Source organism: Vulpes lagopus, chromosome 24 (genome assembly GCF_018345385.1).
Source record: "Vulpes lagopus strain Blue_001 chromosome 24, ASM1834538v1, whole genome shotgun sequence".
NCBI classification, from domain to species: Eukaryota; Metazoa; Chordata; class Mammalia; order Carnivora; family Canidae; genus Vulpes; species Vulpes lagopus.
Window position 1 is genome coordinate 17,424,607 of NC_054847.1, and position 19,431 is coordinate 17,444,037.

A 19,431-nucleotide genomic window follows, 5' to 3' on the forward strand; every position below is an offset into this window, starting at 1 on the left:
AAATGGATGAAAGACATAAATGTAAGACAGGAATCCATCAAAATCCTAGAGGAGGACACAGGCAGTGAACTCTTTGACCTTGGCCCCAGCAACTTCTTGCTAGACACATCTTCAAAGGCCAGGGAAACAAAAGCAAAAATATACTATTGGGACTTCACCAAGATAAAAAGCTTCTGCACAGCAAAGGAAATAGTCAACAAAACCAAAAGTCAACCAACAGAAATGGAGAAGATATTTGCAAATGTCTCATCAGATAAAGGGCTAGTATCCAAAATCTATAAAGATCTTATCAAAATCAACACCCAAAAAACAAATAATCCAGTCAAGAAATGGGCATAAGACATGAACAGATATTTCTCTAAAGAAAACATACAAATGGCCAACAGACACATGAAAAAATGCTCAATAGCACTTAGCATCAGGGAAATACAAATGAAAACCATGATGAGATACCATCTCATATCGGTTGAATGGCTAAAATTAACAAGTTGGGAAACAACAGATGTGGGTGAGAATGTGGAGAAAGGGGAATCCTCTTACAGTGTTGGTGGGACTATAAGCTGGTACAGTCACTCTGGGACTGTAAGATGGTAGAGTATGGAGGGTCCTCAAAAAGTTGAAAATAGAGCTACCCTATGACCCAGCACTTGCACTACTAGGTATTTATCCAAAGGATATACATATAGTGATTTGAAGGGGCACCTGCACCCCAATGTTTATAGCAGCAATGTCCACAATAGCCAAAATATGGAAAGAACACAGATGTCCATCCACTGTTGAATGGATAATGAAGATATGGTATACTAATGGAATATATGTATACATATATTATATGTATATAATATATATACACACATACACACACATATATATAATGGAATACTACTCAGCCATCAAAAAAATGAAATCTTACTATTTGCAACAACATGGATAGACCTAGAGGGTATTATGCTAGCAAAATAAATCAATCAGAAAAAGACAATAATCATATGATATCACTCATGTGGAATTTAAGAAACAGAACAGAGGATTATAGGGGAAGGGAGGGAAAAACAAGACAAAATCAGAGAGGGAGACAAACCTTAAGAGACTCTTAACTATAGGAAATAAACTGAGGGTTGCTGGAAGGGAGCGAGGGATGCGGTAACTGAGTGATGGGCATTAAGGAGGGCACTTAAAGTAATGAGCACTGAGTGTTATATGCAACTGACGAATCAGTAAACTATCTCTGAAACCGATAATAATAATTCATTTATTTAAATGAATTTAAATAAAATAAAATTTAAATTAAAAAAAAAAAAAGGAAGGCAGGTGGGAAGGAAGGAAGGAAAATCTCGAGGAAGGACCCACCATTTCAAGTAGAAAACTAGTAGAAATGAGACTCAAATGGCTCGTTTGGGTGGTTGTTAGACCACTGCTATGACTACAGTTTAGATGAAGTGTGTCTCCTTTGCATTTTGTTTTGTGATTCATTCCATGGCTATTCTTATGAGAATCACTGTGACTAACCTTGGCTGAGCACTTACTTTGTGCTAGGTTCTGTTCTCAGTCCCTATCATGCATTAACTCACTTAATCCCCATAACGACCCTAGGAGATAGTATCTATTATTTTGCGCATTTTATAGATGAAGAAACTGAAGGACAGAGTTTAAGCAGTTTGCCCAAGATCACACTGCAGTTTGCAGGGGACATAAACAGGATTTGAACCTAGGCAATCTGGCTCCAGGGGCTTAATAACTATATCCTACCACCCCTATGGAGGTAAGAAAATAAAATGATGAGATGTCCAGCACAAAAGATTCCAGCAATCCATGTCATCTTCCTGGGGAGGAAAATGTAACTGGCAGACCCTGGGTTACTTCACCACAAGATCCAACACTGGGCTGAGAAAGACTAAAAAATAAGATAATAATGAGACAAAATATATATATATATATATATATATATATATATATATATATATATATATATATATCCTAAGTCCTCAATTAGGTTGAGGTTCTGGGATCAACCCAGGAAGGTCAGAACTGGTGAGGGATCTAGTCCTTTCTGCATAAAGGAGGCTAAGAGGCCCCAGGGAAGTCAGAAGTATATGCACATCTTATCCTCCCTCAACATCTCTAGAAGGCAGGTATTGTTGTACCTATTGTTACCCAAGGGGTGCAAGGAGGTTAAGTTATTTGCTCAGGATCACATAGTAAATGGCAGAGCTAGGATTATACCTAGGGCTATTTCTCTCATTCTACCATAAAAGCTCTCCCCAAAACTCTTTCAGGATAAAGATCACCTGCTAAAATTCTTTTTCGGGGGCCCCCTCCACTGAATCAGAATGCTCAAGAGAGGGCCTAGGCATTTGTTTTCATAATGATCCCCCTCACTATTTTAATCAACAGGTAAGTCAGGAAATGTGCTATGCCATAGGGTCAAAACCCCCTGTTTTAAAAAATATAAACTCCAAATGGATTAGATTTATTTCTTTCCCTTTCAGTTCTCAAAGACCAAAAAAACATGTATCTAATCCAACTGACACATAAGTAGTACAATTTTAATCTGAAATATGTGATATGCAATGGCCCCTGGGACATAGGGAAGGAACAAGGCTGGAGAAGAGCCTTATTCCACCACTTTCAAGCCATATGACCTTATATCTAATCTACAAAATACAGAAACGAAATAGAGTAATGTAAGCAAAAGTATTTAGGTAAAACGTAAAGATTTTACAATTGAAAGGAGCTCATCTGTTTATACTAATCAGTGAACATAAATATTATGACGATGTTTTAACAATGCTCTCTAATCAAACACTGCAGTCTCTAGTCCTCACTAAATAATGATTTATTCTTCCATTTATTGGGTCTGTTCAACATGCCAAAGTACTGCTCTGGCCACTAGAGACATGGCATGGACAGTCAGGCTCATGTGGTATTTACCTTCAAGTAGGGGAAGACACAGAGTAAACAACTAAACACAATAATGACTGAGTACACAGAAAGGGAAGGAACAGAACAGTGGGAGAGACAGTGGCTGGAGTTGGGAAAGGCCTCTGTGAGGAGCTGATATTTCAACCAAGACCTAAGGGTGAAAAGGAACCCACCCTGTGATAATCCAAAGGAAGAACATTCCTGGCAGGTGGAATATCAGTGCAAAGTCCTGGGGTAGGAAAGTACTCCCAAAGGCAGAGGGCCAACAAAGCACAATGTGAGCCCTAGGAGAGACTGTGTGAGGCCTTCCAGACCATGTTCAAGTCTACATTTTGCTCTAAGTGTGATGAAAAGTCCTTGGAAATTTTAAGCAAGGAAGTGACTTCATCTGAGTTTTAAGCCTTACTCTGACTTCTGGGTAGAGAATAAACTATAAGAGGACAAGAATGATAGTAGGAAACCAGTTTGGGGCTTCCGCAGTGGTCCATGTATGCTGGGGGCTTGGACAAGGTAGTAGCAGAGGGTGGGAGTGGTGGGCGATGAAAGGAATTGGAGTGGAGTTAACAAAACTTGCCTGTGGGTTGGATGTGGCTACGAGGGAAGGAAGAGCCAGCGCTGTCTGACAGCATCTCTCTTGATACCCCAGCTCCAGGAGCTTAGAGACAAGAGATTCTAGGCATCTTAGTTGCTGGATTCTGGGGCCTACCCTGGAAACTCATTCTGGGCATTCCAGACAGTGGGACTCCAGTTGGGCTCACTTCAGAGATTAATTAAAAGAGAAGGTGGCTGAGAAACACTCTCTGTGATACATGACTTAAGATGAAAAATTGGTGGAGAAATTTTTCTTGCTTAAATAAAACTTCACAGGAAGGAGGGTAGAAATAGCCCTTGACAAATGCAGCCAATTAGTTTTTCTTGAATGAGCTCATTTTTGTCCAGCCTTCACCTCTCCCATAGACCTGGGGCTGAGGGATAGGGGTGGTCTGGGACAGAGAGCTTGAGAGAAGGGGGGGAAAAGGAGGAGCAGCAGGGGGTTGGGGGGATGGAGACTTGCTGGGCTGTAGCAAATGCAGGAGGAGTGCCCAGACTAATCTTCTCATCACGTTTGCCTTTCTTTGTGTCTGTGTCTAGGAGTGACCATGCAAGCCCTTTCCACAGTCCCCGTCATGTTTAGTTACTGGGTGAGTGTGAAACCTCAGACCATCTCCTTGGTGGGCGAAGGCTCACATCCAGCTCACTAGTGAGTAGACAGGTATCTCAAGTCTTGACATTGCCCCCCCAATTCTCCTCCCCTTTAGAGATCACCAGGGACCCCCAGCTTTTCAAACTGCAGTGTCCCCTCCCAGGCTTTCTTCCCAATCATGTTCTTGCTCTAGACCCGCATGGTCCAGAACAGTAGCCAGGAGCCACGTGTCAATGTGTGGCTTGCATTTCCATTGAAAGGGCAATTCTAGACTCAATCTTAATTCCATCAGAACTTACCTGTCTCAAACATGAGAGACACCTAACTCTGGGAAACAAACAGGGGTGGTAGAAAGGGAGGTGGGCAGGAGGTTGTGGTGACTGGGTGACGGGCACTGAGGGGGGCACTTGACAGGATGAGGACTGGGTGTCATGCTATATGTTGGCAAACTGAACTCCAATAAAAAATTTTTTTTAATTAAAAAAAAAAGAACTTACCTGTCTCATGATTCATTCCTGCAATGCCTTCCTCAGAAATTGACAAACCAGTTTATTCTTAGATGATAATGATTGGGGAGTGAGAACAGTAACAATGGCCTAATATGTTGCCTCTCCAGGGGAAACACACAATTCAAAATGGTATTCCTATGGTTGGATATCTCTCTCCAAGAGATTAAGAGTCAAGCACTGAGTTGCAGGCATGATCACAACCTGTGGGGGTCATTTTTGTACATAGCTGGGGATGCACTAAGTATCTGCTAAACTAAGTGAATATTCATTTGTGTTGTGACTTAGGAGCAATGGAAATACCACCTGCTTACGTATACTTTCCTCACCTGTGCTCATATTCCAGTATTAGTGTTTCAGTCTTTATCTGTTCCTGGGATTAGATTCATTTTTTATTTTTGAGAGAAAGAGAGCAAGAGAGAAAGCTCAAGGAGGGGGAAGAGGCAGAGGAAGAGGGAGAGAGAATCTCAAGCAGGCTTCCTCCTGAGCGTGGAACCCAACAAAGGGCTTGATCTCACAACCCTGAGATCATGACCTGAGCCAAAATCAAGAGTTAGACGCTTAACCAACTGAGCCACTCAGGTGCCTCTAGACTCATTTTTTTTAAATAAAAATTCTCTAAGGTTTTAATATGCACAAATTTATTAGAGTTTATAATCTTTTGACTGAACAACTGGAATTTCAAGAGAGTATCAAACACCTGGCAATGGGGTGGGATGAAGTTAAAAGGAAAGAAAAAAACAAAGAAGAGAGAGTTAGGGGAAGAGAAAGCAAACCATCTGCATCAGCATTTTGCTAAGGTAGCTCTTGAGTGTCACTGCCAACAGGAAGAACAGAGGGGAACACAGACAGGGACAGGAGGGGTCTGTGAGCAGCCTGGCATCCCATGATGAGGCATGACAAGGAGGTGTGCTGCTGGTGATGTGGGACACTCATCAGGCCTAGACTCCTGCATAGGGAGCTACTGTGCTCCCTGGGGCGCCCTACCAGCCCCTGTCTGCACTGGGGTGGATGGGGGGCTCTGGCCCATCCTCATTCCATCTCTTCTATGGATGACAGGTCCAGTAGTTGTGTCCATCCCTTCTGATTATAGCTTCAATTTTTCTAATTAATTGGTAATATACCACCAGTTTTCTTTACTTTTGCAGTGATTGGCTTTTGGGTCTCCTTCAGCCAGTGCCTATTTCAGTCTGTGCCCCAGCTTGCTGAGGGATAAAAGCCATGGATAGCGACAAATGATTGAGCCCAGGACAAGTGTTGTTGTTCAGAGGAAATATCTAAAGAAGTAGGTTGTGAATGATATGATTTTCCCTTACCTATCTCTGCCAGGCCAAACCTCAGGACACTTTAGACCTGTGCCAGCTTTTAAACAACGACTTAGCTGCCACTGTTGCGAACCATCCCAGGAGGTTTGTGGGCCTGGGGACATTGCCCATGCAGGCTCCTGAGCTTGCCGTCAAGGAGATGGAGCGCTGTGTGAAGGAGCTGGGCTTTCCCGGGGTCCAGATTGGTTCCCATATCAACGAGTGGGACCTGAATGCACGGGAACTCTTCCCCTTCTACGCAGTAAGTACTCCATGATCTCTCAGCCAACACGCAGCAGGCACTGCACTGGGTGCAGGAGGCCAGAATATGAATGCACCACTTCCATGGCAAGGGGAAAGAAGATGCCTGATAACATGCTGCATATTGCAGGAAAAATGGAAAGAGTTTCCCCAAAAGGAGTGGGCTATTCCACTAGAAGAGGGACACGTGGAAATGCTTGGCAGGCCAACTCAGAGCTAGCTCAGGGAAATCTCTCATTTCTCTCTTACTTTCTATCCCCCCATGCTCTCTTTCTACTCTTTCATTTGGAAGCTGAAATATTACCCTCATCCCAGACATGGTACAAAAGGCCATGTTAGTGACAAGAAAAAAAAAAAGAAGAAGAAGAAGAAAAAGGTACTTATTTTGCTTTAGAAAAAAAATGCTGATTTTTCAAAATTATGATTTTTGAAGAAATTCTGGAAAATACAGAAAATTATAAAGAAGGAAACAAAAATAACCCGTAATCCCACTACCCAATGATAAATAACCACTGTTACCCTGTTACCGGGGCTGCCAGTGATTTCATATCTTAATTAAGAATTTCCAATCTAGGGATCCCTGGGTGGCGCAGTGGGTGGCACAGGGGTTTAGCGCCTGCCTTTGGCCCAGGGCGCGATCCTGGAGACCCGGGATCGAATCCCACGTCGGGCTCCTGGTGCTTGGAGCCTGCTTCTCCCTCTGCTTGTGTCTCTGCCTCTCTCTCTCTCTCTCTGTGTGTGTGTGTGTGTGACTATTATTTTAAAAAAAAAATTTCCAATCTAGGGGATCCCTGGGTGGTTCAGCGGTTTGGCGCCTGCCTTTGATCCTGGAGTCCCAGGATCGAGTCCCACATCTCTTTCTCTTTCTGTGTCTCTCATGAATAAATAAAATCTTAAAAAAAAAAAAAAAAAAAAAAGAATTTCCAATCTAGGGATTGCTGGGTGGCTCAGTCAGTTAAGCATCTGCCTTTGGCTCAGGTCATGGTCCTAGAGTCCTGGAATTGAGCCCTGCATCAGCTCCCTGCTCAGTGGGGAGCCTGCTTCTCCCTCTCCCTCTGTTCTTATGCCTGCTTGTGCTTTTGCTCTCTCTGTCAGATAAATAAATAAAACTTTAAAAAAAATTTCCAATCTAAATAAAAATTTTCATAATGCATGATTTTTAAATAACTGCATAATATCCCAATATATGGATATGTTTTATTTAATCAGTCCTCAATTATTATACTTAGGCCATATATTTTGAAAATGTATAATTAAAAAAAAAAAAAAAAAAGAAAATGTATAATTAAAATATGTAACAAAAAACAATGCCATCAAAATGCTAACTAATGAAACTAGCTGGTGCATATATGGAGGTTCATAGTAGTACTGTTTACAATTTTCTACATTTGAAATATTGCATTATAAAATATATTTTCAGGAACTCAGTGCCATTTTCACCTCTCAAGTATCCAACCAAAGTGTCCACAGTCCCATGGTCCTCTCTATCAGTCTTCTTCTGCCCTTCTTTCTGCAACTAAATCTGCTTTTCTTCATATGAGGGATCAAGATGCATAATTCTATATTCAATTGCCTTTTTTTATTTCTTACTTCCCTCCTAGAATTATAACAGTATTGTTTTCTATTATTTTGATTGTAAAAGCAAAATCTTCAATAATGGATTAAGTAGATGTTGGTGTACTCACCAGGTACTATAATCACTGATCATTCATTCCTTTAATGTTTATTGAGCTCTGACCATAAACAAAAATTTTTCCATGTTTATATCTATGGATACCACCCACCAGTTGGGGGGGGGTTATCTGTTAAACTGACTCCCAATAACCTGAAAGAGTTAATGTTCCTCTAAATATTGAGCTCCCTGAAGCTTATTGGCTGCAGGGGCTGAGCTGATGCAGGGAATGTTTTCTAGAAACTTTAATGGGCTTTGAAAGAGAATTTATTCACTTGTGCACCTAAGTTGTACTCAGCACAATATGGGCAAGCCTTCAGCTGCAAGTCATTTTATTAGTCACTTGGATTGGGTTTATGAATTACTAAGGAGCTCAAAAAGTAAATCAGCCAGTTGTGAGTCCAAATGGATATTTTCATTTGTGTGACTAACTCAATCCATCATTCATTCTAAAGAGTCTTTTTGGAGGGCTCCTGGTCTCTCAAGGAATTCAGGAGAGCATCCTGGCCTCAGCTGATTTGTGATGTTCTGGGGCTGACAGCACGTTTGGTTACCAAGGCTTAGCATCCTCACTAGTCTCTATCTTGCGTCAATAACATGGCTTAAACAAATGACAGGAGTTACCATGAACCAAGTTGGCTTTGTCATTTCAAGGAGATCCTGGAGTTCCAAAGTGTCTAACCCATCCCCCTTATGTTCTAGACCTCCCTACTTAGTGAGTAAACTCAACCACACATGCTCAGGTCAAGTTCCAGGCACAAAAATGACCTCATTACCAGTATGAGGCAAACAGACTGGTACCATGTATCAGCCACAAGACCTGAGTAAGTTACCTAGCTTCTAACTGCCTTGGTTTCTTTCTCTGTAAAATAAGAGTAACAAAAATGCTCATCGCAGAAGATATTATGCTAAGTGAAATAAATCATAGACAGAGAAGTAAATACCATAGGATTTCACTTATATGTGGAATCTAAAAGGAAAATAAACAAACAAAAATAGTAACAGACTCAATAAACGCAGAGAACAAACTAATGGCTGCAAGAGGGAAGGGGGTAGGGTATGGGCAAAATGGGTCAAGCAGAGTGGGAGATACTTGGCTTCCAGTTATGGAACACATAAGTCACAAGGATGAAAGGTACAGCATAGGGAATAAAATCAATATTATAATACTGTTGTATGGTGACAGATGATAGCTATACTCGTGTGAGCACAGCATAATGTACAGAGTTGTCAAATCACCATGTTGTACACCTGAAAGTAATGTAACATTGTGTGTCAACTATATTTCAATTTTAAAAAGTGCTCATCTTATAAAGGATTAAACTAGTTAACAACTGTAAAATTCTTATAATAGTTTTAGCACATGGTAAGTTCTTAGTTAATATGAGATCATGATTTTGAAAGTTAAGTGACTTCTTTTTGTGTTCTCTACAATGCCTCACAGAGAAGGGATAAAAAATATTTACTAATTTAAATTGATGAGAAATGCACCATCACAGGTGCATAGAATAAAGTTTTATTCTAATAAGAGTCAAATCCCACTGAGATACCATGATTTTGTGCCTTTGATACCCCTCCCAAGAAGTTGACCCAGCCTGCATCCATTATCAGAAGCTAATTAGCTCCTCTCCCTTCTGCCCCCAGAACCTGATGAATTAGAAGTCCATTCTCCAATCTACCCTTTATCTGCCACTTCCAGAATCCCTTGTTGCCCAAGAATTGCATCTCCATTTTAAAAATGCTTATGTCAAGGGGTGCCTGGATGCCTCAGTCAGTTAAGTGTCAGGGTCTTAATTTCAGCTCAGGTCATGATATCAGAGTGGTGAGATAGAGCCTGGTGTCGGGTTCCACACTGGGCATGGAGCCTGCTTAGGATGATTTCTCTCCCTCTGCTTCTTCCCCTGACCCCCGCTAATGTTCATGCACTCTCTCTCTTTCTCTTTTCCTAAAAATAAATAAATAAAAATAAATAAAAATGTTCATGTCCAGAACTCACATCGCATCAGTCTATTTAGCCCACATATTTATATGTGAAGGTAGGACGAATCACTCCAGCATCTCAATATATTTGGAAAAGAAACGAGGTAAGGAAAACCTATTTTGAACCTTGTTAAGCACTCATACCCAATGCCTGTTGAGGGAACTTTTTGAAATTAAACATTTTGTTGAATAAAAGTCATTCCATCCAGATAGGATTTCCACTTCCCAGAAGGCCCTGGAAAAAAGGTTTGCCCATGACATTCATCTCAGTACCTGCCTGGCCGAGACACTGTGAGCTCTTGACTTTCTAAAGTCCTCTCATTCACAGAAGACTGTTCAGGGACTCAGCTGGGCTGCTGAGGCTTTGTAAGTACCTGTAGATTCCCAGAAATTCCCAGCCAGTGTTGGGCTCTGTCTGGCCAATAGTTTGGGTCAGGCCAGCCTGCTCCAGTCCAGTCACAAGACCTTGGCCCCCAGCCCAGCACTTCTACACTTCGACATCCTCAAGTTTCCAAGCGGGAGGAAACAAGGGAACCCTCTAGATCTGACTCCAAGGGTACAATCCGAATCGTCCTTCTGAAAAACTGGATCAAATAGGAACCATCAGGGGAAACTTCCCCTGCATTTGAGGCATGGGATCAGTCCTTGAGCATTTTGCTCTCAGCTAAAACATTTGAATGCTGAATGTTTCCTGAATTGTTTTGCCAAACAATATATTAAATTCATCACCTCGGTGGTAAATCCACCAAGCCCCTTGTTAATTCTAAAGAGACCTTCTTATTTTCTAAACAGGAGCAGAATTTCTCAATGCCTCTTTTATATAGATTAAGAAACAACCTCAAAAATAGGTTAGCTTATTTATTCAGATCAATATAGAGCCAGAGAAAAAACAGTTTCCCTAAAATAGCACCCTATATCTGCTGGCTCATTCAAATAATTCTCTCTCTCTCTTTCTCTCTCATTGCTTCTTTAAAGGTGGCAGAAAAACTGAACTGTTCGTTATTTGTGCACCCCTGGGACATGCAAATGGATGGACGGATGGCCAAATACTGGCTCCCTTGGCTTGTAGGTTTGTATCAACTTGGCATCTGGAAAAGAGAATCAAGCCTTCGGGTTTTTTTTTTCCAATTATTTCTGGAACCCTACCATGTCAAAAAGAGAAAGTATGAATAATTAACAGGATTGTGAGTTACTGAGCTTTGGATAAATGCTGCATATATTACTGTAATTTGAATCATATCCACACGAAACTCTATGAGATTGACATTATAATAATCACTTTATAGGTGAAGAAATTGAGTCTCAGATTGGTTAGATAAGTTATCCAAGTCATATAGTTAATAAGTGAAAATGGAATTTACACAAATCTGTCTGACTTCAAAGGTACCTCACTACAGACTCCCAAAAAGGCTTCAAAAATAAGTAACCATGCCTACCTGATGGATTTTTTTAAAGATAACCATGCTTGTCTAATAGATTTTTTTAAAGAGCCAACAATAGTATCAGCCTTTACAATGAGAACTGTGGAGTTACAAGTAGAAGGTCAACTTCCACCACACTAGATCGTAGATGACCCAGGCTTTCAATTTTCCTGTTATCTGCTCCTTTCTACTGTTCTGTGTTCCTACACAGAGGAAAAGGGAAAGAAGAGAGACTTCTGCTTGGCCTATCCAATCTCTCCTTATTATCCCCAATAATGAGAGATGGTGACAGGTATCAATTCTGTGGCCACAAGTAAAAAGTGTAGTTCATCTACAAACCCAGTAAATAGTGGGTTTCCCACATGAACAGCCTTGAATTTTCTTTAGGGAAGCCATTATCCATTCTCTCCTCAGCCCAATTAGTATAAGTAATGATATAGTAACTCACATGAAGAATTAAATGGAGTAATATATTGGATGTAAGAAAACTGAGTTTCAGTTCAGCTAGTCTCTAGTTCTCTGTATAACCGGTGTTCTCACTTCACCTTTTCAGGCCCATTTCTCATGTGTAAAATGGGAGAGCTAGTCTACACTATATCCTTCTGTTCTGACATTTTGTGGCTCTCTGATTGCTTTTGGAGACCAACATATTTAGTAAGGCAGCCTCCTACCCATCCTCCACCAAATTTTTGAGCAACAATTAGCAGGAAGAGACAACCTAAGAGGCACCAATGCTGTCCAGCTCCAAAGAAAATCTCATCCTAATTCAGGCAACACTTTGACTAGTACCACAAACTTATTTGTATTACAACATACCATATGAAAAAGAGAGGATACAAAGCCACTTCATCATTCATTTATGCAACACGTATATATTGATCCCCTCCAGTATGCCAGGCCCTATACTAGGCACTGAGGACATTGACATGGACCAACCCTCTGCCCTCCTGAAGCTTGTGTTCTGGTTAGAAGAAAGAGATGACAAACAATTGCACATATAATAAACAAATAGACTAATTTCAGAATTCTATTCTGGACACAAAAGGTTACTAGAAGATTAGAGGACTCCCAGTAAGGGAAGGACATGATGCAACTGACACTGTAATTATTACATTTTGGCTCCAGTTATAGAGAATGGATTATGTAACTATGGTCCAAATAGTTAGGAGAGCAGAATCACAGGACCAAAGGGAAGTGATGCTCTCCATCTCCCTGCCTTCAGGAAGCTCTGTCCACAAACCACTCCCAAATGGATATGAATTTATGTTTCTTCCAGAATTCCCAAAAGGACAGGGATCCGGGGGTATCTCTGAGCAATGACAGGCTTGGGGCGAGATGAGCATCTGGTATAGCCCCATTTGGCAGCCAGAGAGTAAGTCTTTTCCTGAAGTACAGGCTTGCCTGGGGAGCCCCCAGAGATCTCTGAAAAGCAGTTGCCTGGATATGTATCCTAGACTAACTCCATGGAGCTGAAGGCATCAGGCATGGAACAGCTGCTCCTTATAGGGGCACAAAGCACTTGAAACAACTTATTTTAACCCAGGGATCTTCAACTTCATCTCTAAGAAGCGGAAAAGATTTGGCAGTAATTATAATTTTATTTAATATTTATTTAGTAGTAAGTGGCAAGAACAAATGCATTCTACAGATGAGGCAGCTGAGGCATGGAGAAGCAACTAATATTCGTTGAGCACCTCCAATGTGAAGTTCTGGCCAGGACTCTGCCCAACATCATCGTTTTCAAGGCTCCACAATAGTCTTGCAAGATGGGCAACACTATCCCCATTTTACAGGTGAAGAGGCACAGGCTCAGGGACATTAAATAATTTGTCAAAGGTAGATATCTGGGTGGCTCAGTGGTTGAGCATCTGCTTTTTGGCTCAGGACATGATCCCAAAATCCAGGGATCAAGTCTCACATCAGGTTCCCTACAGGGAGCCTGCTTCTCCCTCTGCCTATGTCTCTGTGTCTCTCATAAATAAATAAATAAAATCTTAAAAAATTAATTTGTCAAAGGCTAGGAAGCAGAAAATTAAAATAGTTAGGGTTCAACTCAGACTCTCTGTACTCTGCTTGCCCCCACCGCATCCAAAACTGAAGTGGAGGAATCCGAACAAAAGCTAGGTCCTCTGGTTCCTCGACTCTGTTGTCCATTAGATGATTCCACCTGCAAGTGGCAAATAGGAAGCTTTAGATGGTCTGCTCACCAAAGTAATGGTTTGTAGACAACCAAGCCATGCTGGGAGAGAGGGACCTCACATTTCTCAGCATTGACTATCACACCAAGCTGCCATTCCCCGACCATTAGGATTACTGAGCTTCTTGCTTGAGATGACAAGCACTGCACCCTGTGACTGTTCCCTCTTTCAGGAATGCCAGCAGAGACCACCACAGCCATTTGTTCCATGATCATGGGAGGAGTGTTTGAGAAATTTCCTAAATTGAAAGTGTGTTTTGCACATGGAGGTAAGGCCCCATTTGCATTACTCAGCTCAGTCTACCATGATAAAATACCACAATCTCGGTGGCTTAAGCAACAGAACTTTATTGTCTCAGTTCTGGAGACTAGAAGTCCAAGATCAAAGTGCCAGCAGGGTTGGTTTCTGGTGAGACTTGTCTTCCTGGATTGAGGAAGGCCATTTCTCACTATGTATGTGACATGTTGCTTTGAATTGGTACAGAGATGACTCTAAAGAACAGGAGCTGAAGGGAAGTACCCAGATATGTGGATTATCTGGGATTTTCCTGGTATATGTAATGGTTCTCTGGCAATACACACATTGTGTTGAAGGAGGCTCTGGGGTGGATCTCCTGTGTAAGCAAATCTAATCCTAAAACTCATTATCCCTCTCCTTTCTCCTATCAGATTAAAGTCCCACTTTATAACCTCATTTAACCTTACATTGCCTCCTGAATTACTCCTGTCTTCAAATACAGTTATATTGGGAGATAGGGCTTCAACATACGAATTTTGGAGGGACTCCATAATTCAGTCTATAACATGCCTGCAGCCATCATTCTAGTCATAAAGTATATGGTGGTTTGGGGACCAAACTCCATTTTTGCAGGCAAAGTTAGTTTGGTTGGCGTAGTTTTTGTTTTATTGTGTTGTTTTGTTGTTGCTGTTGTTTAAATTCCTCTAGTCAAACCATAAGCTCTCCAGTTTGCAAGAGTTCCTACCACTCTCTACTATTTACAAATAGGCCTATTTCATTCATTTACATTTCCTGCTTGGTCCCTCCAGGTAATTGAGTTTCTAATTTCTAACTCTTGGGCACACACACACACACACCACCACAACCACCATTTTTGATGGTTGTGTGCATGGCAATACATTTTATGGATATGCCATCGTTATTTAGATATTTCCCAGCTGATAGGTTGCCTCGGTATTTTGCTATTATAAGCACAGTACATTTGAAAAGCTTGACCACATATCTTCACACACTTATCTTCTTTCTTTAGGATAAATCCCTCAAACGTGAATTTATAGATGAGTTCATATAATTTGTTCTGGGTCATCTCCCAGCATTTGGGACACAATAAATTCTTTGTAAATACTGGACCACAGTAATTTCTCTTTGCATACAACATAAGAATTGAAAAATATCCTTTTCAATTGACACTAGCCCCTCACTAATGGGTTTTACTTGCAGGTGGTGCCTTCCCTTTCACAGTTGGAAGAATCTCCCATGGATTCAACATGCGTCCAGATCTGTGTGCCCAGGACAATCCAATCAACCCAAAGAAATACCTTGGTTCCTTTTACACAGACTCCTTGGTTCATGATCCTCTGGCACTCAAGCTCTTAACAGATGTCATAGGAAAGGCAAGTTGGGTCTTCCCTGTGGATGGCTTATGGGGAGCAAAGTACTAGGATCAGCAACTGGTTACTTGGCCTCTCTCCAAAAAGGGGATGGAAGAAAAGGCATTAGAAGAAAGGAGAGGGACAGGGAAGGTTAGGATTAGATTTGCTTGTACAGGAGCCTCCTTCCACACAGTGTATAATGCTAAGGAACTATCAATATACACCAGGGAAATCCCAAATAATCCACATGGCTGGGTAATTCCCTTAGATCATCTCTGTTCCTTAGGGTCATCTCTGTACCCATCCAAAATGACATGCTGCAATATGGTAAGCAGGAAAAGAGCTACCAATTTTGAAGTCAAATTGACCTGTGTTAAAATCTTGGCTCTACCTCTTACTAATTGGGCAAATTACGAACCCAACTGTCCTCATCGACTAAATGAAAATTGGGACATTAAAGAAGGAGGAAATGACATTTGACAAGGAGGCAGGGAAAGATGATGAAGGGTCTGGAATACCACCTGAAATTTTTTCTGGAATAATAATGTATGGTCATCATTTTGAAAACAATTTTATCATTTGGCCCAAAAAGACCAATATGGTATTACTTTAAACTTCACAAGAGAAAGTCTTTTGTTGTCATCTGCTCACAGATCTCCTTCTTAGTGGCATTTCCACCTTTAAGTCTTTTTTTGAAAATGCTAACTCTGTAGGTTACATCATTATTAGGGCATTATTAGGGCATCATTATTAGGGCAAAGTCCAGTTTGAATTAGTGAAAATTCTCAAAAATTTATTATTTCAATTCCCTCATATTATTTACAAATATCTATAGAAGGTTTCAAAATTTTCTAAGGAAAAAAAAACTTGAGGATTTATTTAAAAATATGGACATTTTTAAAGATTTGTAATGTGATACTTGGATTGACAGTAGATTCTAAGGTATTTAAAATCTTGTCTAGCAGAAAAAGAGGTCCATCATTTCAAAGTTGCAAGAGGTTTCCATTTCCAGAATGAAGACTTCATTTTACTTTAAAGCTGTTTCCCTGGCTTAAGAAACTCACTAGAATATAAATATTAAATATCCTGGTTTGGTAACAAATCATATGGTTGAGCTGTGCTTCTGAGCTTTCTAGCTTTTCTGTTATTCTTTTTTTTTTTTTAATTTTTATTTATTTATGATAGGAACACAGTGAGAGAGAGAGAGGCAGAGACACAGGCAGAGGGAGAAGCAGGCTCCATGCACCGGGAGCCTGATGTGGGATTCGATCCCGGATCTCCAGGATCGAGCCCTGGGCCAAAGGCAGGCGCCAAACCGCTGCGCCACCCAGGGATCCCCTTTTATGTTATTCTTGCCAAAATGGTGCTTAGCTCTGTCCAAATCAACTGTCCAAAATTTATTTGAACAGAGGGGTGATGGGGAGGAAATTACAAAAAGGAGAAACTGAAAGAGACTGTGAATTCTGAACTTTGAGCAATGGAGGAGAAGTTATGAGGAAGTAGCATGGAAGTGGGGAGTCATTCTGACAACCTCCCATCAAATCTAGTACCTCTGGTATTCTTAGAAATAGTAAAATCAGCAGAAAATGCCCCTGGCAAATACAATACCTAACTTATGAGTGAAAACTAGCATTAGCAGTGAGTGATACTATCAGCACCATCAAACACCATTCAGGGCAATACATATTGTCAGGGGGTCAGAGCAAAAGAGGGAGAAAATGGTAAATGCCTTGTGGTAACTGGCAGATGGATTAGTTAGTGATCACATGTGAACACATCCCTTTTAGCGACCCCAGAAAAAAGTCAGAGGGCACTTTGCAAAGTTAGTGGTGCTCAGAATTTGCATTCTAACTGTGAAGGCTTGAGCCATTATAATTTGGGCATCAAAAAGCAAATGCAACCTCATTTTATGTGACCTCAATGGCTGGTGAATCCAGAACACCAAAGCAATATATATTAATAATTTGGACTCTCTCTAAAATATTAATGCTGCCTCCTTCTAGTTATATTCATATTAGCAAATTCTCTAAAAAACAACCCCCAATAAAAATGGCTGAGGAAAGTCCTAGCACAACAGCCAGACAAGAGAGCAACCTGTCCACATTAGAGCACAAGGACAGAATGCTGTAAAGGGAAGTCTCCAAGAGAGAAAAAAAATGGAACTAATGGATCATTTCATGGGTGTGTAAGTTTGAAATGATTACCAGGCATTCAACAGATATGTTGATGTTTTAGGAACAAATAAGTAGTATGTACATAGAAAATTAAGCAAATGAAAGAAAAGGAGATAATTAACTCCAAGAAAACAAACACCCATATGAGGGCAGATAATCATTGTACATCACTTGACTCAGCAGTAAACAATATTTATAGTCATAATAGTATAAATACTAGGTACTGTTTCAAGTGAAAATTCTAAATCTAATGGAAAAATGGAGGAGAGAAGTTGGAGTAACAAAGAAATTCTCAATGATCATAATGAGAAGTCAGTAAATACTCTCTAAAGGTAAAAAATCAAGAATAGAATAAGGTAATAATATAGAACAATGAAGGTAAGTATCAGAAGATGCAAGTTAAAATGGTGAAAGTGGCTGCCTCGAAGGATAAGAGTTAGGAACATAGGCACAGAACTGCTTTTAATGAGAAAGATATTTTAGTGATATTGGATTATTTAACTATGTACAGGCATTACTTTCATAAATAAAAATTTACATAATACCCTAAGAGTAAATAAATATATAGAAAGAATACAGAGAAGAATAAATAGAATAATAAATATTTAGAGGATATATATATATATACACATGTATATATACTATTTTTGAGCCCCTACTATTTCCAAAAATAGTAGAAATAGAAACTGCTAAATGGAGAACCTAAATTACATAATCTCTGAAAGGTATGAGTTGATATCTCATTGTTGTTTTGATTTGAATTTTCCTGATGATCAGTAACATTGAGCATCTTTTCATGTGTCTTTTGGCCACCTGGATGCCTTCTTCGGAAAAATGTCTATTGATATCATCTGCCCACTATTATTTTATTTTTTTCCATCTGCCCACTTTTAATTGGATTATTCATTTTTGGGGTATTGAGTTATATAAATTCTTTATATATTTTGGATAATAACCCTTTATCAGATATGTCATTTGCAAATATTCCATAGGTTACCTTTTAGTTTTGCTGATTATATCCTTTGCTGTGCAGAAGAAGCTTTTTATTTTGATGCAGTCCCAGAAGTTTATTCTAACTTTCATCTTCCTTGCCTCAGGAAATATATCTAGAAAAAAGTTGCTGCAGAGGGCACCTGGCTGGCTCAGTTGGTAAAGCATGTAACTCTTGATCTTGGAGTCATGAGTTCAAGCCCCCACATTGGGCATGGAACTGACTTTAAAAATTAAATAAATTAAATTACATTAAATTAAAAGTTACTACAGCCAATGTCAAAGAAGTTACTGCCTATGTTCTCCTCTAGGATTTTTACAGTTTCAGGCCTCACATTTAGGTCTTTAATTCCTTTTGAGTTTATTTTTGTATAGTGTAAGAAAGTGGTCTAGTCATCTTTTGCATCTTGCTATCCAGATTTCCCAACACCATTTGTGAAAACACTGTCTTTTTCCCACTGGATATTCTTTCCTGCTTTTTAATTACCATACAGTGGTGTTTATTTCTGGGTTTTCTATTCTGTTCTGTTGATCTATGTGTCTACTTTTGTGCCAATGCCATACTGTTCTGATCACTACAGCTTTGCAACATACCTTGAAGTCCAGAAATTGTGATGCCTCCAGCTTTGCTTTGCTTTTCCAAGGCTGCTTTGGCTACAGGGTCTTTTGTAATCCCACACAAATTTTAGGATTGTTTGTTCTAGTTCTGTGAAAAATGCCATTGGTAGTTTGATAGGGATTGCATTCAATGTGTGGATTTGGGGGGGCAGTATAGACATTTCAATAATATTTGTTCTTCCAATCTATTAACACAGACAAATATTGTTTTGTCTTCAGTTTCTTTCATCATTGTTCTATAGTTTTCAGAGTACAGGTCTTTCACCTTTTTTTGGTTAGGTTTATTCCTAGGTATCTTATTTTTTTGGTACAATTGTAAAGATTGATACCTTAATTTCTCTTTCTGCTGCTTCATTATTGGTGTATATAAATGCAACAGATTTCTGTACATTGATTTTGTATCCTGTGACTTTGCTAAATTTGTGTATCAGTTCTAGCAATTTTTTGGTGGAGTCTTTTGGGTTCTCTGTATAGAGTATCATGACAACTGCAAATAGTAAAAGTTTTACTTCTCTCTTGCCAATTTAGATGCCTTTTATTTCTTTGTGTTGTCTGATTACTGTGACTCAGACTTCCAGTATTATGTTAAATA

The 19,431-nt window shown here is 39.9% G+C and overlaps 1 protein-coding gene across 5 annotated transcripts in view; it reads left to right on the forward strand.

Annotated features, from left to right (window-relative positions):
* The window catches only part of ACMSD (aminocarboxymuconate semialdehyde decarboxylase), a 65,393-nt gene that overhangs the window by 25,248 nt on the left and 20,714 nt on the right, over positions 1-19,431 (forward strand). For 4 of the 5 annotated variants that reach the window (XM_041739565.1, XM_041739563.1, XM_041739564.1 and 1 more), the window contains 5 exons: positions 4,054-4,103; positions 5,941-6,177; positions 10,804-10,897; positions 13,620-13,715; positions 14,906-15,078. In XM_041739565.1, coding sequence (XP_041595499.1) covers positions 4,054-4,103; positions 5,941-6,177; positions 10,804-10,897; positions 13,620-13,715; positions 14,906-15,078 — 650 coding nt within the window. The remainder of the gene's footprint in view (positions 1-4,053; positions 4,104-5,940; positions 6,178-10,803; positions 10,898-13,619; positions 13,716-14,905; positions 15,079-19,431) is intronic. The other variant, XM_041739567.1, reaches the window with a different exon arrangement.